We start from the raw sequence: 22,908 nt of genomic DNA, 5'->3' as shown, positions 1-22,908 counted from the left end.
GTTATTCATAGTAGTCTCTTTGGCTCCTTTGTATTTCTGGGTATCAGAGCAATGTCTCTTCTTTAATTTATAATTTCATGTATTTGGATCCTCTTTTTTTCTTATTATAGCTAAAGGTTGTCAGTTTTATCTTTTCAAAAAACCAAGTTTTGGTTTTGTTAACCATTTGTATTTTTTCCTATTTCATTTATTTCTGCTCTAATGTATTATTTCCTTTCTTCTGCTAATGTTGGGATTAGCATGATTTTCTTTTTCTTATTCCTTGAGGTATAATGTTACATTTTTTATTTGAGATCTCTTTGCTTGATGTGTACTCATTTTCTTTTTTATAAGAATTTTTAAGTTTACCACCTACATTTAGGTCTCAGATTCATTTTGAGTTAATTTTTGTATATGCTGTGAAATATGGATCCAACCTCATACTTTTGAATGTGGATGTACGATTATCCCAACACCAATTTTGAAGAGACTGTTCTTTTCTCTTTGAATTGTCATGGTACTCTTGTTGAAACTTACTTAGCCACAGATATGTGAATTTATTTCTGGGGTGTTAATTCTATTTCATTGCTCTGTATGCCTATTCTTATGGTAGTCCACAACGCTTTGATCATAAGGTTTTGATAGTAGCTTTGTTTGTAGTAATATTTGAAATTGGGAAGTGGGAGTCCTTAAATTTTGTTCTCCCCTTTTCAACATTGTTTCGGCTATTTGAAGTCAGTTGCAATCCCATATGTTTTTTGCACCTGCTTTTTCATTCCTGTTGAAAAAGGCCATTGGGGTTTGCATTGAATCTGTAATGTCTCTAATGTTACCTCCTGAACAATATTGTCTTCCAACCCATGAACACAGGATAGCTCTCCCTTTATTTAGGACTTTGTCTTAGTCTGTTGGGCTGCTGTAACTAATACCATAGACTGGGTAGCTTATAAACAATGGAAATTTATTTCTCACGTTTCTGGAAGCTGTAATTCTGAGGTCACAGTGCCACCATGTTTGGTGAGGGCCCTCTTAAGGGTTACAGACTTTTCATTATGTCCTCACATAGCAGAAGCAGCTAGGGGTTTCTCTGGAGCCTCTTTTGTAAGAGCACCAATCTCATTCATAAAGGCTCAATTTTCATGACCTAAGCACTTCCTAAAGACCCCACCGCCTAATACTACCACATTGGGCATTAGCATTTCAACATAAGAACTGGGGCGGGGCATAAAATATTTAGAACACAGCAGACTTCTTTATCTATCAGCAGTGCTTTATACTTTTCAGTGTGTAAGTCTTAACACCTCTTGATAAAGTAATTACTACATATGTTATTGTTTTTGATGCTATTGTAAGTACAATAATTTTCTTTTTCACATTGTTCATCGCTAGTATGTAGAAATTCATTGATTTTTTTGTGTATCTTACATCTTGGTTTAATTAATTGTTATTTTATGGTGCTTGGAATTTTTAGTATTTTCTATATGGAAGATTATGTCACCTAAGGATAACAATAGTTTTACTTATTTCTTTCCAATTTGGATAACTTTTATCTCTTCTCTATCTATTTTGTGCCAAATTGTTCTTGCTAGAATGTCAATATATTGTTTAGTAGAAATGGCAAAAGTGGACATCCTTGAATTGTTCTTGATCCTAGGGGAAAAGTTTAAGTGTTTCACTATTGAATTTGATATTGGCTGTGTGGGTTTTTCATAAAAGCTCTTTATCAGGGTGAAGCAGTTACTTTCAATTCCTAGTTTATTGAGTGTGTTTTTTTTTAATCATGAAAGGGTGTTAGCTTTTGTCAAATGTTTCTTTTGTGTCAAATGAGATGGTCATGTTTTTTTTTTCCCTTCTATGAATGTTGTGCATTGTAATTTTTGATTTCCACATGGTGAACCACGCTTGCACTCCTGCAATATATCCCACTTGGTCAGGGTATATATATATATATATTTAGTATGCTGCTGGAATAATTTTGTACTTCTGTTATTGAGAGTATTTGCATTCAAATTGATATTAGCCCAGAGTTTTGTTTTCTTGTGATGTTATTGTCTGCCCTTGGTATCAGCATACTACTGGCTTCATGAAATGAGTTTTAAGAAGTGTCCCTTCCTCTTCTATTCTTTTGAAAGTGATGGAGAAAGATTTCTTTTAATAGTTAATGTTTGTTAGAGTTCACCACTGAAGCCATTGGGTCCAGGGTTTTCTTTATTGGAAGATCATTGATTACTGATTTGATCTCTTTGTTACATTACTGTTCCTATTTTGTGTTTCTTCTTGGGTCAGTTTAGATAATTTATGTTTTCATCTATTTCATGTAAGTTATCTAATTTTTAGCATACTATTGTATATAATATTCTTATAATCCTTTTTATTTATGAAAGATAGATAGTAATGTCCTCTAATTTCTCTTTTATTCTTTGTCTAGATGTTTGTCTTTTGTCTAAAGTTAATATTGCTTTTCCAGCTTTCTTTTGATTCACATTAGTATGGTGTGATTTTCTCCACCCCTTTACTTTTAGTCTATCAGTATCTTTATGTTTAAAGTGGGTCTCTTGTAGATGAGAAATAATTAGATCTTTAAAAAATTCATTCAGACAGTCTCTGTCTTTTAATTGGTGAATTTAAACCATTGACTTTAAAAATGATTATTGGTGGAGTTGGATGAACATTTACCATATTTGTTACCGTTCTGTTGCCCCTTTTCTTTGTTTCTTTTTCCTCTTCCACTTTTTTGCCTTCTCTGGTTTTAATCAGGCATTTATATGACTCAATTTGTTTCTATTAACATATCAGTTATAATTTGTTTTTTACTTTAAGTGTTTGCCCTGTAGTTTGCAGTACACTTTTATGACTAATCCAAGTCTACTTTCAAATAATTCTGTACCATTTCATGGGTAGTACAAGTACTTTACAATAGAATTCCCAAATTTGCCCTCTCTTCCCTTATAAAACTGCAGTAATTTATTTTACTCATCCATAAGCTTTTGAACAAGCTATTGTCAGATCAGTTAAGAATAAGAAAAACAGATTTACTATTACCTTCTTTTATTCCTTCTCTAGTGCCCTTCCTTTATTTAGATCCAAGTTGTGGACACGTATTGTTTTCCTTCTTTATGAAGAACTTCTTTTAATGTTTCTTATAAGTCTGGGTTTCTGGTGATAGATTCTCTCAATTTTTGTTTTTCTGAGAAAGTCTTTGTTTTTATTTCAGTTTTGAAGAATAATTTCACGGAATTCAGTATTTTAGTTTGGTGACTTTTTTTTCTTTCAATACTGTGTTTAAAATCATTCACACTATTCTCTTGCTTGCATGACTTCTGAGGAGAAGTCTGATTTAATTCATTTATTTTTAATTTTTTTCCATTTTCTTACTGTGGTAAAATGCACATACATAAAATTAATCTTAACCATTTCAAGTATACATTACATGGCATTAAATACATTCATGTCTAACTGTTATCATCATTTACCTCCAAAACACTTTCATTGTGGGAAGCTGATATTCTGTTTCTACTAAACAATAAGTTGCTCTTTTCCCTACAGCTCCTAGTATCTACCCTTCTACTTTCTATCTCTGTGATTTTATCTAAATATCTCATATAAGGGGAATCATACAGTAGTTTTCTGTTTGTTTCTGGCTTATTTCTCTTAGCAAAATGTCCTCAAGGTTCATCCATGTTGTAACATATGGCAGGATTTTCTTCCTTTTTAAGAACTAATAATATTTCATTCTGTGTATATACAACATTTTGCTTCTCCGTGAATGCATTGATGGCCACTTGTGTTGTTTTCAGTACACTATTGTGAATAATGCTGCTTATAGGTGTACACATGTCTCTTTGAGACCCTGCATTCAGTTCTTTTGGGTATATACTCAAAGGTGGATTTGCTAGATCATAATAGTAATTCTGTTTTTATTTATTTATTTTTTTTTGAGGAACTGCTACTATTTTTCCACAGTGGTTACAACATTTTACATTCCCACCAACAGTGTACAAGAGTTCCAATTCACCACATTCTCACCAACACTAGTTATTTTCTTTTGTTTTCATAGTAACCATCCTAATGGGTGTTTGGTAGTGTCTCATTATAGTTTTGATTTGCATTTCTCTAAAAATTAGTTATGTTGAACATCGTTTCCTGAGCTTATTGGCCATTTCTACATCTTCTTTGGAGAAATTCCTTGTCAAATTCATTACCCGTTTTTTAAAAAATTTTATTTATTTATTTGGCTGTGCCGGGTCTTAGTTGCAGCATGTGCGATCTAGTTCCCTGACCAGGGATCGAACCCAGGCCCGCTGCACTGGGAGCATGGAGTCTTAACCACTGGACCACCAGGGAAGTCCCTCATTGCCCACTTTTGTTTTTTTGTTCATTTTTTAATCTGGTTGTTTGCTTGTTTTGGTATTGAGTTTTAGGAGTTCTCTACATATTCTGTATATTTATCCCTTATCAGATATGTGAGTTGCAGATATTTTCTCACATTCTGTAGGTTGCCTTTTAACTCTATTGCTATTGTGTTTTGATGCACACTTTAGAAATTTTTTTTGATAAAGTCCATTTGTCTGTTTTTTTCTTTTGTTTCTTGTACCTTTGGTGACATATCCAAGAAATCATTGCCAAATCCAATGAAGCTTTTGCCATAAGTTTTCCTCTAAGAATTTTGTAGTTTTAGTTTTTACATTTAGGTTTTTGATCCATCTTGAGCTAATTTGCATGTATGGTGTTAGGTAAGAATCGAAATTCATCCTTTTGCATGTGGATATCCAGTTTTCCCAGCACCATTTATTGAAAAGGCAGTGCTTTCCCCATCGAATAGTGTTGACACCATTGTCAAAAATCATTTGGCCATATATGTGAGGGCTTATTTCTGGGCTGTCTGTTACATTGGTCAATATTTCTGTCTTTATGCCAGTAACACACTGTTTTGGTTACTGCAGCTTTGTAGTAAATTTTGAAATCAAGAATTATGATTTTTAGCTTTATTCTTTTTTAAGACTTTATATAATAAAGTCCCTTGTGATTCCACATAGATTTTAGTGTGGATTTTTCTGTTTTGCAGAAAATGTAGTTGGGATTTTAATGTTGATTGCTTTGAGTCTATAGATTGTTTTGTGTAGTATTGACATTTTAACGATGGTACCTTTTCCAGTCTATGAACATTGCATGCATTTCTATATGTCTTCTTTAATTTCTTTCAACAATGGTTACGTTATAATTGTAAGTTAATTCCTGAGTATTGGTTAAGTTAATGGTTAATTCCTCAGTATTTTATTCTTTTTGATGCCTTTGTAAATGGAATTGTTCCCATAATTTTCTTTTCAGGCTTTTCATTGTAGTGTATAGAAATGTAGCTGATTTGTGCATTGACTTTGTATTGTGCAACTTTGCTGAATTTATTTATTAGTTCTTAACAGTTTTATTTGTGGAATCTTACTGTCTGCATATGAGATCATAGCATCTCTGAACAGAAGTAATTTTCCTGCTTCTTTTCCAATTTGGACGCCTCTTATCTCGCTTTCCTGCCACAATGCACTGGCTACAACTTGCGTTACTGAGATGAAATGGCATAGTTGTATGTGGGCCCATCCCTGAATTCTGGCAATAAACCCCACTTGCGCATGGTGTATGGTCCTGTTAGTAAGCCCCTGAGTTTGGTTAGTATTTTGTTGAGTTTTTCATCAGTGTTGATTAGGGATATGGGACTGTAGTGTTTTATGGTGTCTTTGTCTGGCTTTTGTGTCTGGGTAACGCTGGCCTCAGAGGATGAGTTTAGAAGTGTTACCTCCTCTTCACCTTTTTGGAAGTGTTTGAGAGGACTGGTATTAATTCTTCTAACTGTTGTTAGAACTCACCACTGAAGTCATCCAGTCCTGGGTTATGACTGTTTTGTTTAAGACCTCTATTTCCTTACTTATCTTCTATCTGACTCTTCTATCCACTATTGTGAGATATTGAAGTCTCCAAATGTTATTGTAGAAATGTATATTTCTCTTTTGAATGCTGTTAGTTTTTACTTCAAAAATTTTCATGGTCTGATATTAGGTATGTAAATGTTTATATTTGCATTACATATTCTTGCTGTGTTAAACCTTTTATTAGTATATATTGTCCTTTTTTGTCTCTTATACCCTTTCTTGATTTTAAGTCTATTTTATCTCTTATGAGTATAACAACTCTTGTTCTGTTTTGGTTACTATTTGCATGGAATATCTTTTTCCATCCTTTCATTTGCAATCTATTTTTGTTTTTGTATCTAAAGTGAGTCTCCTGTAGACAGTACATAGTATGATTATGTTTTTTTTATTCATTCTCAAATCTCTCTCTTTTGACTTGAGAATTTAATCCACTTATTTATTTGTTTATTTTTGGCTGTGTTGGGACTTCATTGCTGCATGTGGGCTTTCTCTAGTTGTGGTGAGTGGGGGCTACTACTCATTGGGGTGTGTGGGCTTCTCACTGTGGTGACCTCTCTTGCTGTGGAGCATGGGCTCTAGGCTTGCAGGCTTCAGTAGTTGGAGCATGCGGGCTCAGTAGTTGTGGCGCATGGGCTCTAGGGAGCATGGGCTTCAGTAGTTGTGGCTCATGGGCTCTAGAGTGCAGGCTCAGTAGTTGTGGCACACGGGTTTAGTTGCTCTGTGGAATATTCCTGGGCCAGGGCTTGAACCCATGTCCCCTACTTTGGCAGGTGGATTCTTAACTACTGCGCCACCAGGGAAGTCCCCAATCCATTTACTTTTAAAATGATTATTGATAATGCAGAATTTACCTATGTCATTTTGCTATTTGTTTTCTTTATGCTTTATAGCAGTTTTGTTCCTCATTTCCTTCATTATAGTCTTTTTTGTGTAGTTGACTTTTTTGTAGTTAAATGTTGAAATCTTTTTCATTTCCTTTTGTGTATATTCTATAGTTATTTTCTTTGTTGTTACCACAGGAATTACATTTCACATTCCTAAGTTTATAACACTCTAATCTGAATTTATACCAACCTAACTTCTACACCATTTGAAAACTCTCCTTTAACAGCTGTATCCCCACCTCTTTCAGTTGCTGATGACATAAACTTGCTACTTTATAAATTGTCTGCCCCAAAATATAAACTAATAATTATTTTAAATGAATTAGTCTCTTAATTTATATAGAAAACAAAGTGTGGAGTTACAAACCAAAGTTACAGTAATACTAGCCTTTAGACCAATTGTTTTTTTGTAAGTATATTAGACTCTTAAGTCATATATAGAAAAATTGCTGTTACAATCCGATCTGACAGTAACAGCAGCTTCTGTCGTCCGTGTGCTTACCTTTGTTAAGGTCTTTATTTCTTTTCATGCAGCTTCACGTTACCTCCTAGTATCCTTTCACTTCACCTGCAGGCCGGCCTGAGCAGTTCTTGCTGGGCAGGTCAGGTGGTCACAAACTCCCTCAGCTCTTGTTTAGTTAGGAAAGTCTTCATTTCTCTTTCACTCTTGAAGGGCAGTTTTGCAGGTTATAGGATTCTTTCCTTGCTCTTTGTTTTCTAGTACTTATCACCTTATCACAAAATATGTTTCTGTAATGATGACTGTTTATTGTTTTTATGTATTGTTGTTTATTCTCATTTTCTGCCTTAGAATATAATTTCCAGAGAGTCAGGGAGTTTGTAGATTTTGATCACTTATGTGTCTCAGACTCTTAGGATAACTCTTAGTATGTAATAGACTCTCAATAATTACTTATTGAATAAATAGGTACATCAATGCATGCATATATGACTATGTTCATCATTTTAGTTACCATGGCCACTACTGTAGTCCAACCTCATTCTCTTTTCAGTATTGTTATAATCATTTATCTCTTTGTAGAGATTAAGAATTGAGTTAGTCAAATGACTGACACTATGTTATATGGGTAGAGTTAAGTAGAATATTGAATGAGTAAACACATTTATACATACATACACATATATATGGTATAAAAGGCAAAATAATTCCATTGTTTAAAATTGTATGATGTCAGTTGCCACATACTCTTAAGTTCACTGCAATAGGTTTTCCTGATTTATATAAGATACATTTTTATGTTAGGTTTTTGGCTGAAAAGAGTGATTTAACATTTGGAAAATTGCTTAATTTTTTAGTGGAATAGAAATATTAGATACATGATCTATTTTATATTTCAAAAGCCAATTTAAATATTGTGATATAGTAGTTTAGACCCATGATAAAATATAAAATATTTTCTCAGTTTCATCTCTAGACACTGAAAAAGGACCCAAACCATGTGCAGACCATAGTTGTGAATCTTCCAAAAGACTATCTAAGGTACGTTATGTGAGGTGAGAAAAAAGAGGAAGCGGTGAACATGCCCAGGGTGTGAGTAAGCATCTTAGCTACTTATAGAACACACCACCACCACCCCCAACATACACACTTAGGGAATTCAACAATAAAAATAAAACTTCATCAAATAACATCAAATAATAAATGACAAGGATTTAGTGGAGTTAATATTTTTATGAAATGCTTTGAAATTTAGCATTTTGTAACTGATTGTATTAGGAAATAGGATTTTCCCATTTATAGGGCCTTGTTTGCTATTGCAAATTAATTTATGACTAATAATCCTGAAGAATTCTCTTCATGTTGCTGTTATTAATCCTAAATAATAAATTTGATCTATACTGTTTATTAACTGTTTTCACATTGCTTTATACTCAGCATCTTGTATCTATGCTTAGGGTGAAAATTAGGCTGTAACTTCCAGCAGCAATTAAATTTAGTTTTCTCTTTTACATTATGCTTAACATATTATTCAGGCTCAGTAAATTTATGGCAGATTTCCCTACTTCAGATTACTCTTCAATGACCCTGAACATTTTGTTAAAAATAATATTTTAAAAGGTTTGGAATAAAATGTAATTTACATTTGACGATTATGAAAATTTTCTGTTAAAATCATAAGTAATGCATATTTATAGGTCAGTATCCATTACTTTTGCCTAGTGAAATTGACAGGGGGATGATTTCTTAATTTGTACTCACTAAGCCTCCTGAAATGTAGCTTAAATCATCTATTTATATATAACCAGGTATTTCCATATAAAAAACTTCCATAGGGGTTACCTCTCATCCCAGGGATATATTTTTTCCTTTACTTTTGAAATAGGAGTTAAATTTTACGGCATTGAGAACAGAAGGCAATGTTATTTTCTAATTCTGTTTCTTAATCCCTGAGTACTATTTTAATTATTATTTAGTATACCCCACAAATTTTGTTAATATTTTGTTGAAATTAAAAATTTTCAGAATACTTTTTTTAATTTGTCTTGAGATATCTTCTTTGACCCATGTGTTAGAAGTGTGTTGTTTAATCTCCATTGATTTCTGTTTAATTACATTATGATCTGAGAGCAGACATTGTATAATTTCTGTTCTTGTTAATTTGTTAAAGTGTGTGCTGTGGTGGAGTATATTGTCTGTCACAGTGAATGTTACATTTGAGCTTGAGGAGAGTGTGTATTCTCTTGATAAACGACAGTTATAACAGGTGATTCATGGTGGTGTTGAGTTCAACTATGTCCTTAGAATTCCTTCTTTTTTGTGGCTGTGTAAAATTCCATTATATGTATAGGCCACAGTTTTTTATATATCCTTTCAACCACAGATGGACTTTTAGGTTGCTTCTTTGTCTTGGCTACTGTGAATAGTGAACATGGGAGTGTAGATATCTCTTTGAGATCCTGATTTCAGTTACTTTGGATATATACCTAGAAATGGAATTGCTAAATCATATGGTAATTCTATTTTTAATTTTTTGTGGACCTTCCATACTGTTTTCCATAGTGGCTGCATCAATTTACATTTATTCCAATAAAGTATAAGGATTCCCTTTTCTATATATCCTTACCAACACTTTATGTCTTTTGTTTTTCTGATAATTGTCATTCTGACATGTGTGATGTGATAGTGCATTGCAGTTTTTATTGCACCTCCCTGATGGTTAGTTCTGTTAAGAATCTTCTCCACACTAACAAACGTAGTAAGGTAGATAGCTGGGGGGAAGCAGCCGCAAGGCACAGGGATATTAGCTCGGTGCTTTGTGACAGCCTGGAGGGGTGGGATGGGGAGAGTGGGAGGGAGGGAGACGCAAGAGGAAAGACATATGGGAACATATGTATATGTATAGCTGATTCACTTTGTTATAAAGCAGAAACTAACACACCATTGTAAAGCAATTATACCCCAATAAAGATGTTTAAAAAAATAAATTAAAAAAAAAAGAATCTTCTCATATACCTGCTGATTGTTTGTATGTCTTCTTTGGAGAAATGTCTCTTCAGTTCCTTTGCCTATTTTAAAATTCAGATCATATGATTATTATTATTATTATTTTGCTATTGAGTTTTATGTTTTCCTTATATATTTTGGAAATTAACCCTTTATCTGATACAAAGTTTACAAATACACTCCCATTTCATAGGTTGCCTTGTTATTTTCTTGTTCATTTCCTTTTCTGTTCAGAAACTTTTTAGTTTGAGGTAATCCCATTTGTCTGTTTTTGCCTTTGTTGCCTGTGTTTTTTGGTATTATATCCAAGTTTTCATTGCTAAGGCCAGTGTCAGACTTTTTTTCTCTGTATTTTCTTCCAGATATTTTACAGTTTCATGCCTTACATTTAAATATTTAATATATTTTGAATTGAGTTTTGTGTAAGTTAGAAGGGTCTGATTTCATTCTTTTCATCTGGAAAAATTGTTTGCCCAACACCATTTATTGAAGAGACTGTCCTTTCCCCATTGTGTATTCTTGGCTCTCTTGTGTAAGACCAGTTGACAGTATATGTGTGGGTTTATTTCTGGATACTCCATTCTGTTTCACTGGACAATATATCTGTTTTTATGCCAGTACCATATGGTTTTGATCAATATAGCTTTGTAATGTAATTTGAAATCAGGACATGTGATGACTCCAGCTTTGTTCATCTTGCTCACAATTGCTTTGACTGGGATATTTTGTAGTTCCAGATGAATTTTAGGGTTTTTTTTTTTTTTAATTTTCTGTTTCTGGAAAAAATGCCATTGGGATTTGGAAGCAAATTTCAATCAATGTCTAAATCCCTCCAGGTATTCTGGACACTTTCACAATAGTCTTCCATCTTAATGTAGGGTATCTTTACATTTATTTATTTAAAAAAAATTTCTCTCATCAATGTTTTTTAGTTTTTAATGTACACATCTCTCATCTTCCTACTTAATTTTACTTCTAAGTATTTTTTTATTCTTGTACTCATGTAAATGGGATTATTTTCTTGATATCCTTTTTAGATAGTTTCTTGCTAGTGTGTAGAAATACAATGGTGTTTTTAATGTTGATTTTGTATCATGCAGCTTTACTGAATTTGCTTATTCTAAGAGTTTTTGTGGAGTCTTTAGGGTTTTCTGCATATATGAACATTTCATCTGAAAACAGATGATTTTACTTATTTGTTTCAGATTTGGATGATTTTTATTTGTTTTTCTTTTCTAATCACTCTCTTTAGGACTTTCAGTACTATATTGAATAGAAGTAGCAAGACTGGGCATCCTTTCTTTGCCCAGGTCTTAGAGAAAAGGTTTTCAGTTTTTCACTTTTGAATGTGCTGCTAGCTGTGGAATTTTTCTATATGGACTTAATTATTATATTTTGGCAAGTTCCTAACATTCTGACTTTATTGAGAAGTTTCATTATGAATGGATGTGAAATCATACTTTTCTGCATCTATTGTGATAATCATATGATTTTTATTTTTCATTCTGTTAATGATTGATTTGTGTATGTTGAAACATCCTTGCATCCCAGAGATGCATCCCACTTGGTCATGGTGTATAATTCTTTTAATACGTTGTTGAATTTGTTTTGCTAGTGTTTAGTTGAGGATTCTTGTATGTATGTTAATCAGGTATATTATCTTATAAATTTTTTTTCTTTTGGTGTCTTTGTCTGGTTTTGGTATCAGAGTGGTACTGGCCTCACAAAATGAGTTTGGAAGTGTTCCCTATACTGTTGTTTTTGAATGAAGTTTAAGAAGTTCTGTTATTAATTCTTCTTTAAATATATGGTAGAATTCATCTATGTTGACATCTGGTCCTGGAGCTTTCCTTGCTAGAAGGTTTTTGATAACTGATTCAGTCTTCTTGTTTATTATTGGTCTGTTCATGTTTTCTGTCTTTTTCTTATTTCTGAATTCAGCCTCTATATTTTGTATGTTTATAGGAATTTGCCATATGTTCTAACTTATTCAATTTGTTGGCATATAGTTTTTCATAATAGTTCTTTATTATTATTTATGAAAGAAAATAATCATCTTTTCTCTTTCTGTGGCATCATTTGTAATTTCTTTCATTTCTTATTTTATGTTTTCTGATTTTATTTAAGTCTTCTCTCTTTTTTTCTTTGTTAGTCTTGCTCATTGTTTGTCTTCTTAGTTTATCTTTAAAAAAAAACAGCTCTTAGTTTCATCATTGTTCTATTTTTGTGTTTTCTACTTCATTTATTTCTGCTGTAGTGTTTATTCCTTCTTTACTTCACCTAACTTTGGGTTTAATTTGTCTTTCTTTTTCTAGTTTCTTGAGGTGTAAAGTTGGGTGTTTATTTGATATTTTTCTTTTTTTCTAACGTAGGCTTTTATTGCTATAAATTTACCTCATAGTACTGCTTTTTTTGCATCTCATAAATTTTAGTATTTTGTGTCTTTGTTTACGTTTGTCTCATGATATTTTCTTGTCTTCTTTGACTCAGTGATCCCAGGATGTGTTGTTTAAATTCCACATATTTGTGAATTGTTTTATTTTCCTTCTGTTATTGATTTCTTGGTCCACTTCATTGTGGTTGGAGGATATACTTGGTGTGAGCTTAATATTTTTATATTCATAAAGACATGTTTTGTGACCCACCCTAGAGAATGTTTGTATACACTTGAGAAGAATCCATTTTCTTCTGCTGTTGCATGGAACATTCTGTGGATCTGTTAAGTTCATTTGGTCTGTTGTGTTGTTCAAGTCTGGTAGTTCCTTATTGATTTGCTGTCTGAATATTCTATCCATTATTCAAATTGGAGTATTGAAATCTCCTACTATTATTGTATTGATGTCTATTCTTCCTTTCAGCTCTGTCAGTGTTTGCTTTATATACTTATATACTCTGATGTTGGGTGTATATATATGTTCTATCTTCCTGTTGAATTGATTCCTTAATCATTATATAATGACCTTTTTTGTTTCTTATTACAGTTTTTGATTATTTCAAGGTGATTCTTTTGGGTATATGTACATCCATCCTTGCTCCGTTTGGTTGTCATCTGCATGGGATCTTTTTCCATGTTTCACTTTCAGCTTATAAGTGTCCTTAAATCTACAGCTAATCTCTTGTAGACAGCATATACTTGGATGATCTTGTTTTGTCCGTTAAGCCATGTCATGTTTTTCACAGGGGAGTTTAATCTATTTACATTTAAAGTTATTATTGATAGGTAAGGGCCTACTATTGTTATTTCGTTAATTATTTTCTGTATGTTTGTAGTATCTTTGTAGTCCTTTCTTCCAATGTTGCTGTCATCCTTTGTTATTTGACTTTTTTGTGCATTGATACACTTTGATTCCTTTCTCTTCTTTAAAGATATTTTCTTTTTGGTTATCATGAAGCTTATATATAAATCTTATAACAGTCTACTTTAAGCTGATAACTTAGTTCATATGCAAGTCTGTATTGCATATGAATTGCATATGAAAGTCTATACTTATACTCTCCTCTGCACAGTATGTTATTGATGTCACAAGTTACATTTTTCATATTGTACATCTAATTACAGATTTTTATACTTATATTTTTGATACTTTTGTCTGTAACTTTTATACTGGTTTAAAATGTCATTTATGTATCACCCTTACAATATTACATTAGTCTGTATTTGCTGTGAGATTTATACTTTTTAATGTTGCTGTTAAGTGTTCTTTCATTTCATTTCATTTGATGAACTCTCTTTAGCAATTCTTCTAAGGCAGTTCACTCCCTTGGGCAGAGCACTGAGATACTGGGACTTCTAATGGTGTTGAACTCTTTCAGTTTTTGTTTTTCTGGGAAACTCTTCATCTTTCCTTCATTTTCAAAGGACAGTTTGACAGATATAGTATTCCTGGTTCATAGTTTTGTTTGTTTGTTTCTTCACTTTGGATGTGTCATTATGTACTCTCCTAGCCTGAAAGGTTTGTGCCAAGACATCCACTGATTTCTAATCACTGATAGTATTATTTGTGTGGGGGGGTACCCTTTATTTGATGATGCTTTTCTCTAGCCACTTTCGTAGTTCTGTCTTTGTGAATATTGTCAAATTAATAACAATGTTTCTTGGTGTAGTTCCCTTTAGTACAACATATTTGGTATTCTTTAAGGTTTATGAATCTGTATGCCCATTCCCTCTGAAGATTGAGAAAGTTCTTTGGTATTATTTCTTTAAATAAGCTTTCTAGTCCTTTCTCTTTCTCTTCTTAAGGGAACTCCATAGTGCATGTATTGATTTAGGTAATGATATCAAATAAGCCTCATAGGATTTCTTCACTCTTTTTTTCTTTTTGTTTCTCTGACTGGACAATTTCAAATGATCTGTCTTTTAATTCATTGATTCTTTTCTATGCTTGATTGAGTCAACCTTTGAAGCTCTATTGAATTTTTAAATCCAATCACTGTATTTTTCAGAATAGAATTTCTGTTTGGTTCTTTTTTATGGTTTGTATCTCTTTGTTGTACTTCTTGGATTTTGTGTGTATGTGTGTGTGTGTGTGTGTGTGTGTGTGTGTGCGCACGCACGCACATGTGCACATTGTTTTCTTGATTTTGTCTGTGTTTTCTTGTAGTTTACTGAGTTTCTTTAAGATTATATTGAATTATTTTTAGGTGATTCATAGATCTTCCTAACTTTGGCCTTTGTAGCTGGTTATTGGAGCTTTTTTTGTTGTTGTTCTTTTATGGTGTCATGTTTTATTGATTCTTTGTGATCCTGGTATGCTGGAATTGGTGCCTGTGCTTTTAAAGAAAAGTTTCCTCTTCCAATCTTTATGGTCTGGCTTCAGGAGAGAGTGACCTTTACCAGACTAGAGTTTCTAGGAGTCTCTCATACCTTTCTTATGGCTGCACCTCCTCAAGTCTTGCTTTTTCCTGGGGTGGATGTCTTAGAATTATTTCTTCTCTCAATCCTACAGAGCCATGTCATGTTATGAGAGTCACATCAAGTGCTAAGAGCAAACCACTCCTTTTTCCTGAGGGCAGTGCCTGAAATGCCAAGGCTTTTTATGCATCTTCCATTTCTCTCCCTCCCTCCTAAAGGGGATGTCTTGGAGTTTGCTCCCTCTCTGTAGTCTGCAGAGTCATGCCAAATGCCCCAAGAGTCACCTTTCCCTTTTCCCCAGGGTAGTGCCCTTGATTCTGAGCCATGGGTGGCAAGCTCCATCTCTCTTCCTCTCTCCTGAAGGAACAGTCTCAGGGTTGTGCACCTTCACCAAATTTTGCAGAGTTTAACTTGCTGCAGGCTTTCATACCGCCTGCTTAGATCTGTGTGCCAGCTGTCAGGGCACACGTGCCAGGTGCCATGAGTTTCCACCCCTTTTCTTTGTTCTCAGCTTTCTCTAAATGATTCGGCCATGCTAATTTCTTCAGAGTTCTAGGTGCAGTAAGAGAAAAGTAGACCTCCAGAAGGAGTCCACATGGGAAGTGACCCCAAGCTTGGGAAAGCCAAACCTTCACGTTGCATTTTCCTTCCCCTGAGGGAAGTTGTGGTCTAGAGGGATCTCTCTGGGTGCTGAGTTTTGATGACCTGGGAAAGTGGTGATGCAGTCAAAGTGAAACAGTTTCTCCTAGCATTTTCAGTGTGTCTGATCTTGGGTTTTGTGGCCCATGGTGGTGCTGGAACATTTCTACTATATTCAGGAGTTCTTAAAAAGTATTTTCATCCCTGAATCGTTGTCAAATCAATGTTTTTGTGCAGTGAAGACTGGAATCTCCTATTCTGCCGTGTGGCTGACAGCATTCCTTTTGGATATAGTTAACAATCCAGCTAACAAATCAAGTTAATAATCCCTGCCTCTTAATTAGAAAATTTAGACCAATTACATTTAATTTAATTATCAAAGATTTGGATTTAAATCCACCATTTTTCCATTTTTTTCTATTTGTCCCATCTCTTGTAACTTTTTCCTTTTATTCTTTCTTTTGGATGATTGTGCCTTTTAAAGAATGATACTGTTTTATAGTCTTGTTCATTGCTTTATTGTTTTCAAATCATACTTCTACTTTATGTGGATGGGTTTTTATCATTCTATTATATATCATTTAACCTGGGTTTCTATTCTTCTGGTTTTGCTCCTTCCCTATCTTCTTTGGATTGATTAAACTATTTTTTAACAGACTTTTTTCTTGTTATATTTTTTTTCACTCTTCTTCTGGATTTGTTTCAAATTTTAACATATTCTTCATAGCAGAACCAAAACTTACTTAGTTTATAGTACCTTCCAAAAAAGTACAAAAGCCTTAAAGACCCTTAACTCTTATGACCTGTTTTTATCTTTCAAGGTTTTGTTTTCTAGTATTCTAGTATTTTTTTTAAATTTTTCACTTATTATTAAGATTGTTTCAGAATGTCAGTGTCTGTTTAGATTTACCCACAGTTTTATCCATTTCTTTGCTTACGATTTCTTCTTGCCTCTTAGTCTTTCCTTATGTATTTTTCCGTCTTCCTATATTTATTGTTCCACTGAAATCTGAGGATTCATTACTTTGATCAGTTCTGGAAATTTTTTTCTGCCAGAACATCTTTGAAAAGTACCTGTTGCTGCATTTGCTTCTCTTGAACTCCCATTTAGTATGTTTCGGGTTATCTCATTTATTTCTCCACCTCTCTCTTACTTTTTTTTCTTTTTTTAAATATGTTCTTCATTCTGAGTAATTTTTTTTTTTTTTTTTTTTTTTTTTTTTTTTTTTGCGGTACACAGGCCTCTCACTGTTGTGGCCTCTCCCACCGCAGAGCACAGGCTCTGGACGCACAAGCTCAGCAGCCATGGCTCACAGGCCTAGCCGCTCAGTGGCATGTGGGATCTTCCCAGACCGGGGCATGAACCCACGTCCCCTGCATCGGCAGGCGGACTCTCAACCACTGTGCCACCAGGGGAAGCCCATTCTGAGTAATTTCTTCAATTATTTATTGCATTTAATTGTTCTGGCTCCAGCAGGGCCTAATCTGATGTTCAGTCTGTCCACTGAGTTTTTAATTTCACTACATTTTTTACTGCCTTCATTAATTGTAATTTAAGTAGGTAATTTTTCAAATATACTTTCTCTTTTATTGTGATATAAATTTCCTTTCCTGTGTTTTCATACCAGTTTTATGTCTTCATGTGTTCTAAGGATACTTCATATCATTTTTTGCTATTTTAGGTCACTGGAGCTCCATTATCTGAATTTCTTGATGGTCTAATTTGGCAGTTTGTTGACCCCACTGTTGTTTCTTAGTTCATCCTCTGCTTCATAATTCTGGCTGATAAGACATGTTTGTCAGTCCTTTATCAGTAGATGTAGCCCCTTTGGCTTAGGTTGTGTGTGTTTTTCTGTAAAGTTACTATGTTTGCTTTTGCCTAATGTTCCATGGTTGGTCTCAATCAAAGCCAAATTTTTATGTTAATTTCTGACTTGGGGATCTTGTACCACACAGAAAGTACAACAAAACCCCACACCCACTTTGAAAGCAAACCATCATGTAGGAATTCACTGAGGAGTTTTGCTTTCCCCCATCCCTCCACTCCATCACCCCCTCCTGCTGCCCCTCCCTACCCTATTGAGAGTCTTTCTTGTTATTTCCCTTTTGTAATTGAATTTCTTTTCCTGTTTCACTGTTTTACTTAGAGTCTTTCTTGGTTGTTTATTTTGTTTGTTTTTAACAGCTTTAAGCCTTTTTTCCTTAGCTCTTTTGTTTGTTAAATTATAACACTCTGGAATACTCAGATTGACATGAAATGAAATAGGGACTCAGCTAATATTAGGTTTGTAATTTTCATTTTTAGCAACTTTCTCTCTTTCTTTCTGTCTTTCCCTGTCTTCCTTTTTTCCTTTCTACTTTTTTCTTCCTCTCTTATTGTTGAAATATAGGTACACAATATCTGCTGTGTTATGTTCAGTTAGGTGATTTTTAGCAGGGTGATTTTTCAGACTATCTAGTGCACCAAATGGTTAGAAATGTGAAATCTTTTTCTGTATTTTTAAATGCCATTTCTCTCCTCTCACTCCTATCTTATCTGCTTGCTTTTTTTCAATTAGAAATATACTACTTTAAAGAACTTTAATATGACAGTTTAAATCTCTAATAATTTCAAAACCTAAATTATAATTTATCTTTAATCTTTCTTCTAAAAATTCTGGTTTTCTAATACAGGTTTCATTTCTTGTGGAGCAACTACCATTTCAGTGACATTGCTGAGTGAAGAGTTGATTCTTTTGTCTTTTGCTTCAGGACTGAAGTAGACTACATTGCAAAGTTAAATTTTTCTTTATTCTAAAGTTCTGGGATTCATTATTCTTCTTAGCAGTGGATTCCAACTTTCATAGAATTCAAACTATTATATAACCCTTTACTTTCTTCTTCTTCCCTTTGGCACTGCTTTGAAACTGAGCTTTATCTCATAGTTCTCTGCCTGTTTTACTGATATGAGTGAGTGTACATCATCCATGCTGATGTTCCTACCACGAGAGGGACAACTTTGTGTTTTTGTTTTAAACTTTTTTGACAGTTCTTCATTGGGACATTTTCCTGTAAGATCTGGACACCCTACCTCTCATTTGCTCACTGAGCACTGAGATCACTAGTCTTTTCTATGCAAATTCACAATTCTTTCCATTTCATCCAAGATACTGTAAGCCTCTCCTTTTTTGTTTTTTTGGGGTTTTGTTTTTTGCTTTTTAGTTCCAGCCCCATTTGATGACTATAGTCATTTTCCAAAGAGATTCCCCAAATATAGGTGTTAACCAAAGGTTTCCAACAGACTCCATCTTAAAAGTGTATTGTCCATAATACCTAGTACATAATGAATTCTCCCCTCATGGATACTGGAGCTCCAATTCAACTCTGGTTGTGTATAATGTATGCCATTTTTTGCCTATCGTAGGACTCCCGTTGCTTACTGGACTAATGTAGAGCACATATTAAGCCTTTCTAGTTGCCTTTTTAAAGGTACCTAATGTGGCATGATCTGTTGAGCAGGTTATGGTATTTAAAGTAAGCTGTTCAGCTTCTCCACGCAGAAGTTTATATAGTTTACAAACTGCTTATTGTTGAAGTGGTAATGATTTCTTGTTCTAGTCTTGTAATCAATAACCAATAATTATAGAACATATTCCTTTCATATATGCTTAATAAGTCTATAAAATTTGGGGATGGGTGGGTGAAGGGAGGAGTAGCTTGGGCCAGGCAATCTGATGTTTATTCAGTTGTATTAATTCTTTGTGATTAAGGTGATTCAGGTGATTAATCTATGAAGAATTTCTATAATTATGATTTGTTCTTATGTCATCCAAATTTGTCCAAAAATTTTTACTTTACAATCTTTAATCTTTACCCAACTCAGAGAATTCTTCAGTTTCACACTTTCTTTGGTACAAATAATTAACCCCATGTCAACCATCAACATACTCATTATTTAAAAAAAAAATGTAGTCAATGATTCAAATAATTTCTTGCCTTCTTTCCATTTTTATCAAATAAGAGATTTATTCTCATTCTCCTTCTTAGAAAGAAAACAGGAAAGAAGAATCTGATTTACATGATAATTTTTGTTCTTGTCAGATTTTGTGAGGTATAGTTTCATTGTTTTTTTTTTTTTTTTTTCTTTTTCCTGCATAGGGTGTCAGGAAACCAAGTGATTATGATCATGTCTCCTGATACTTTTATTTGTAGTCTTGCATTTAAATATACTTAATTGGATACCAGATTTGTAGCTAATTAATTCATAAGCACTTCCTTAACCAAAATTGTAAATAGCAGCAAATTTGACAGAATTTATTAGAAGTACAAGAAAACCATGTAGACTGTAAAAATATAGTAATTCAGTAATAGAATGAGTTGAATGCAGTATATTGAAAAACACTTTTACAATTATTTATAGAAATTTTCATCAGAGGGATGTAATTTGTAAGGTATCTGGAGAAGTCAGTAGATTGAGATGCACCATTAGTGGTTATAGATGAGCACGATTTCATTTACCCCTGTTTCTGACTACATGAGAGGTGCAGGTGAGCACAGGAGAACTGAGCAGAACTAACTAGCTTGTAGAGGGTGTGAACTCATGACCATACCTCATGCTTTACCAGGTAAGGCTTACCAGCCACTGAAAAGTATAAGCCTCTTGTTACTTTTCGGAGTCAAGCCAGAATAATTACTACAAGTAAAAAGGTAATTAATTATAGGTCAGAATTATGCCTTAATTATTTTGTAAATTTGATTTTTGAAACAGAGCTAGAAGTTCTAACATGTGCTGTATGCCATCTTTAAACCTAATTTTTCTTTATGTAAAGGGTGGAGCAGATGTCTCAGGATATGCTTCTTAAAGATTCTTAAAGTACATTTCTTTAAGAACATTTAATTGTTAGAGTACCCTTCTGAAAGTACATTTAATTTCAAAGAGCTGTCTTGTTTTGCTCTTATGCCCATCCATATATTATTCAAAACCAAAGGGACCAAAAAGTTTGGTTATATATTGAAATATTTTCTTTGTGTTGTATATGGAAGTACTTTTAGAAATATTTGAGGTTTATAGGTGATATCTTTTCAGTTTTACAGGTGTTATTTATATCCTATGAATTCAAGAAAAAATAAGGACCTTGAGAATTTGTTTCCCCTGCTTCTAAATACATAAGCATCCTTATTTGTTCTAAAATTACATTTATGTGATAATTTTTTCATACTTTATTTCTATTTCAGGCTAAAATTCTCATAGAGAGATTTTTTAATCAACAAGTGGAAGTTCTGGGCAGACGTGCAGAGCCGTTGCCTGAGATATACTACATTGAAGGTACTCTCCAAATGGTTTGGATTAATCGCTGCTTCCCAGGGTATGGAATGAATATCCTGAAACACCCAAAATGTCCTGAGTGCTGTGGTATGTAATGAACTATGATTTTATGGTTTATATGTATGAAAATTCACTTGTCTTCATTATGCCTAAGTGAATGTCTATCACTTATTTTTACTATCAATCATTTAGGTTTGAAATAGTGTGTTTGAAAAGACTATGTCAATCTGAAGATTTAAAAGAAAAAGGCCAACTTAATTCTGGCCTTGTTTTACTACTAGAGTAAAGAGGGGTTGGGGTGTTAGGCAGTTGTCTGGGAGGAAGCACAAATACTAGTTATGAGACACCTAGAGTTACTTAACAGCCAAAATATATTTCTTTTAGAATCAATTTTTGAAGAGTTTACATTTGTATAGTCTGGATTAGGTAACTTTTTCACTTTTTTTAAAAGTAAGTATATGAGTTGCTTTATTACCAGTTGTTCCGACCGTTGATCCTGGCACTAAAGGATCTGAGCATCTATCTGGCTTCCCCACCTTTGTGCTCATTATAGGACCGTCTATAGAGGCTGTTTAGGATGAGGACGTGGATTTACAGTCTCAGAATTTCCATCTGCAGCTGTGGAGTGAGCCAGTTAACCTTCAGTCTTGAAAGACTTTCTAACATAAATATCACTACATTAGTGCCATTGTTTGAGTCTTCTCTGTTCTTCCCTCTTTTCTACTATCTTATGTTAGATTAAAAACCTTTTCATATGGTAGAACAGTAAATATTATTTTTGCTTTGCTTTATTTAACTTGGTTAGATTTTGCTTTACTTTTTCATAATATTGGTTTTGTTTAAGGATATGAAATTTGACAAAATGTACTGAAAATTTATCTCAGGAAATACAATACAAATTTAACAAATAAATCACTTACAAATGCCAACCTTGTGACTGTTTTGATAATCTGTGATTACGCATATCACGCTAGAGCACAGAAAATGATGAAGAAAAGCCTGGCAATGCCAAACAGTGAAACCAAAACTTAGTAGTTTAGCTGTCTATTAAATGCATTTATATTGCCTGTCAATAAAGCGTTAAGACAAATTTAAAAATTTAAATAGTTGCATCTCGTTAATTCTAAGAATTTTGAAATAAACATAGCTCTTTCAGTTGAAATGATAGGTTTCATCATAATGAAATTATTATGAATAATAATTTCATCATTGGAGTTTTTTTGCATGTATAAAAGTTCAGATAAACCCAATTTTCAGGTACTCTAATTTTACCATGTAATTATAACATTCAGCATTATTATATGCTGTACTATTTGATCAAGTTCATTAAGCAACTCTTTTACTCCTGACAACAAACACCATGGGAAGTATATAATGAAACTGTTGTATAAATCTCCAAAATATTTTCTGCCCCTAAAATACTGCTTTGCTCTCCTAAATATATGTCTTGGCCCACAGAGCTTAGAGATACAGGAGATGCATCCAGGAAACAATTAGAGAACAAGAGACCACCAAACTACAGGGAAGAGAACGGAAAGGAGATTATATAAAGCAAACTAAGTTAGAGATAGGATGAATCTCTATATAGGATTAATATAATTGAAAAAAAGGCTTTCTGAGTGATTTGAGACTTGAGGTAAGACTTTGAAGATACAGGCTTAGCAAGTAGCACCCAAGCAAGGGCATGACTGAGTGTCAGATTTCTGGGGGAATTTTGCTTGACTGGGACTAGAGGATTAGTATCAGAAGAGCTGTGGGGAATGACAGGCTTTGAAAGCAGAGTGGGAGAGTTCAAATTTAATGTGGCAATAAGAGTCATATCTTTGCATAGAGGAGAGAAATAACATTTATTTTTTGAATTT

The 22,908-nt window shown here is 33.5% G+C and overlaps 1 protein-coding gene across 1 annotated transcript in view; it reads left to right on the top strand.

The window, feature by feature from the left end:
• ZPBP (zona pellucida binding protein) overlaps positions 1-22,908 on the top strand; it is a 98,287-nt gene that overhangs the window by 39,614 nt on the left and 35,765 nt on the right. Inside the window, exons 6-7 of the mRNA XM_024764375.1 lie at positions 8,209-8,285; positions 20,956-21,133. Coding sequence (XP_024620143.1) covers positions 8,209-8,285; positions 20,956-21,133 — 255 coding nt within the window. The remainder of the gene's footprint in view (positions 1-8,208; positions 8,286-20,955; positions 21,134-22,908) is intronic.

Source organism: Neophocaena asiaeorientalis, unplaced genomic scaffold (genome assembly GCF_003031525.2).
Source record: "Neophocaena asiaeorientalis asiaeorientalis breed wild unplaced genomic scaffold, Neophocaena_asiaeorientalis_V1.1 scaffold191, whole genome shotgun sequence".
NCBI lineage: Eukaryota > Metazoa > Chordata > Mammalia > Artiodactyla > Phocoenidae > Neophocaena > Neophocaena asiaeorientalis.
The sequence above is the reverse complement of the archived record's forward strand: the minus strand, read 5'-3'. Positions and strand labels throughout refer to the sequence as shown.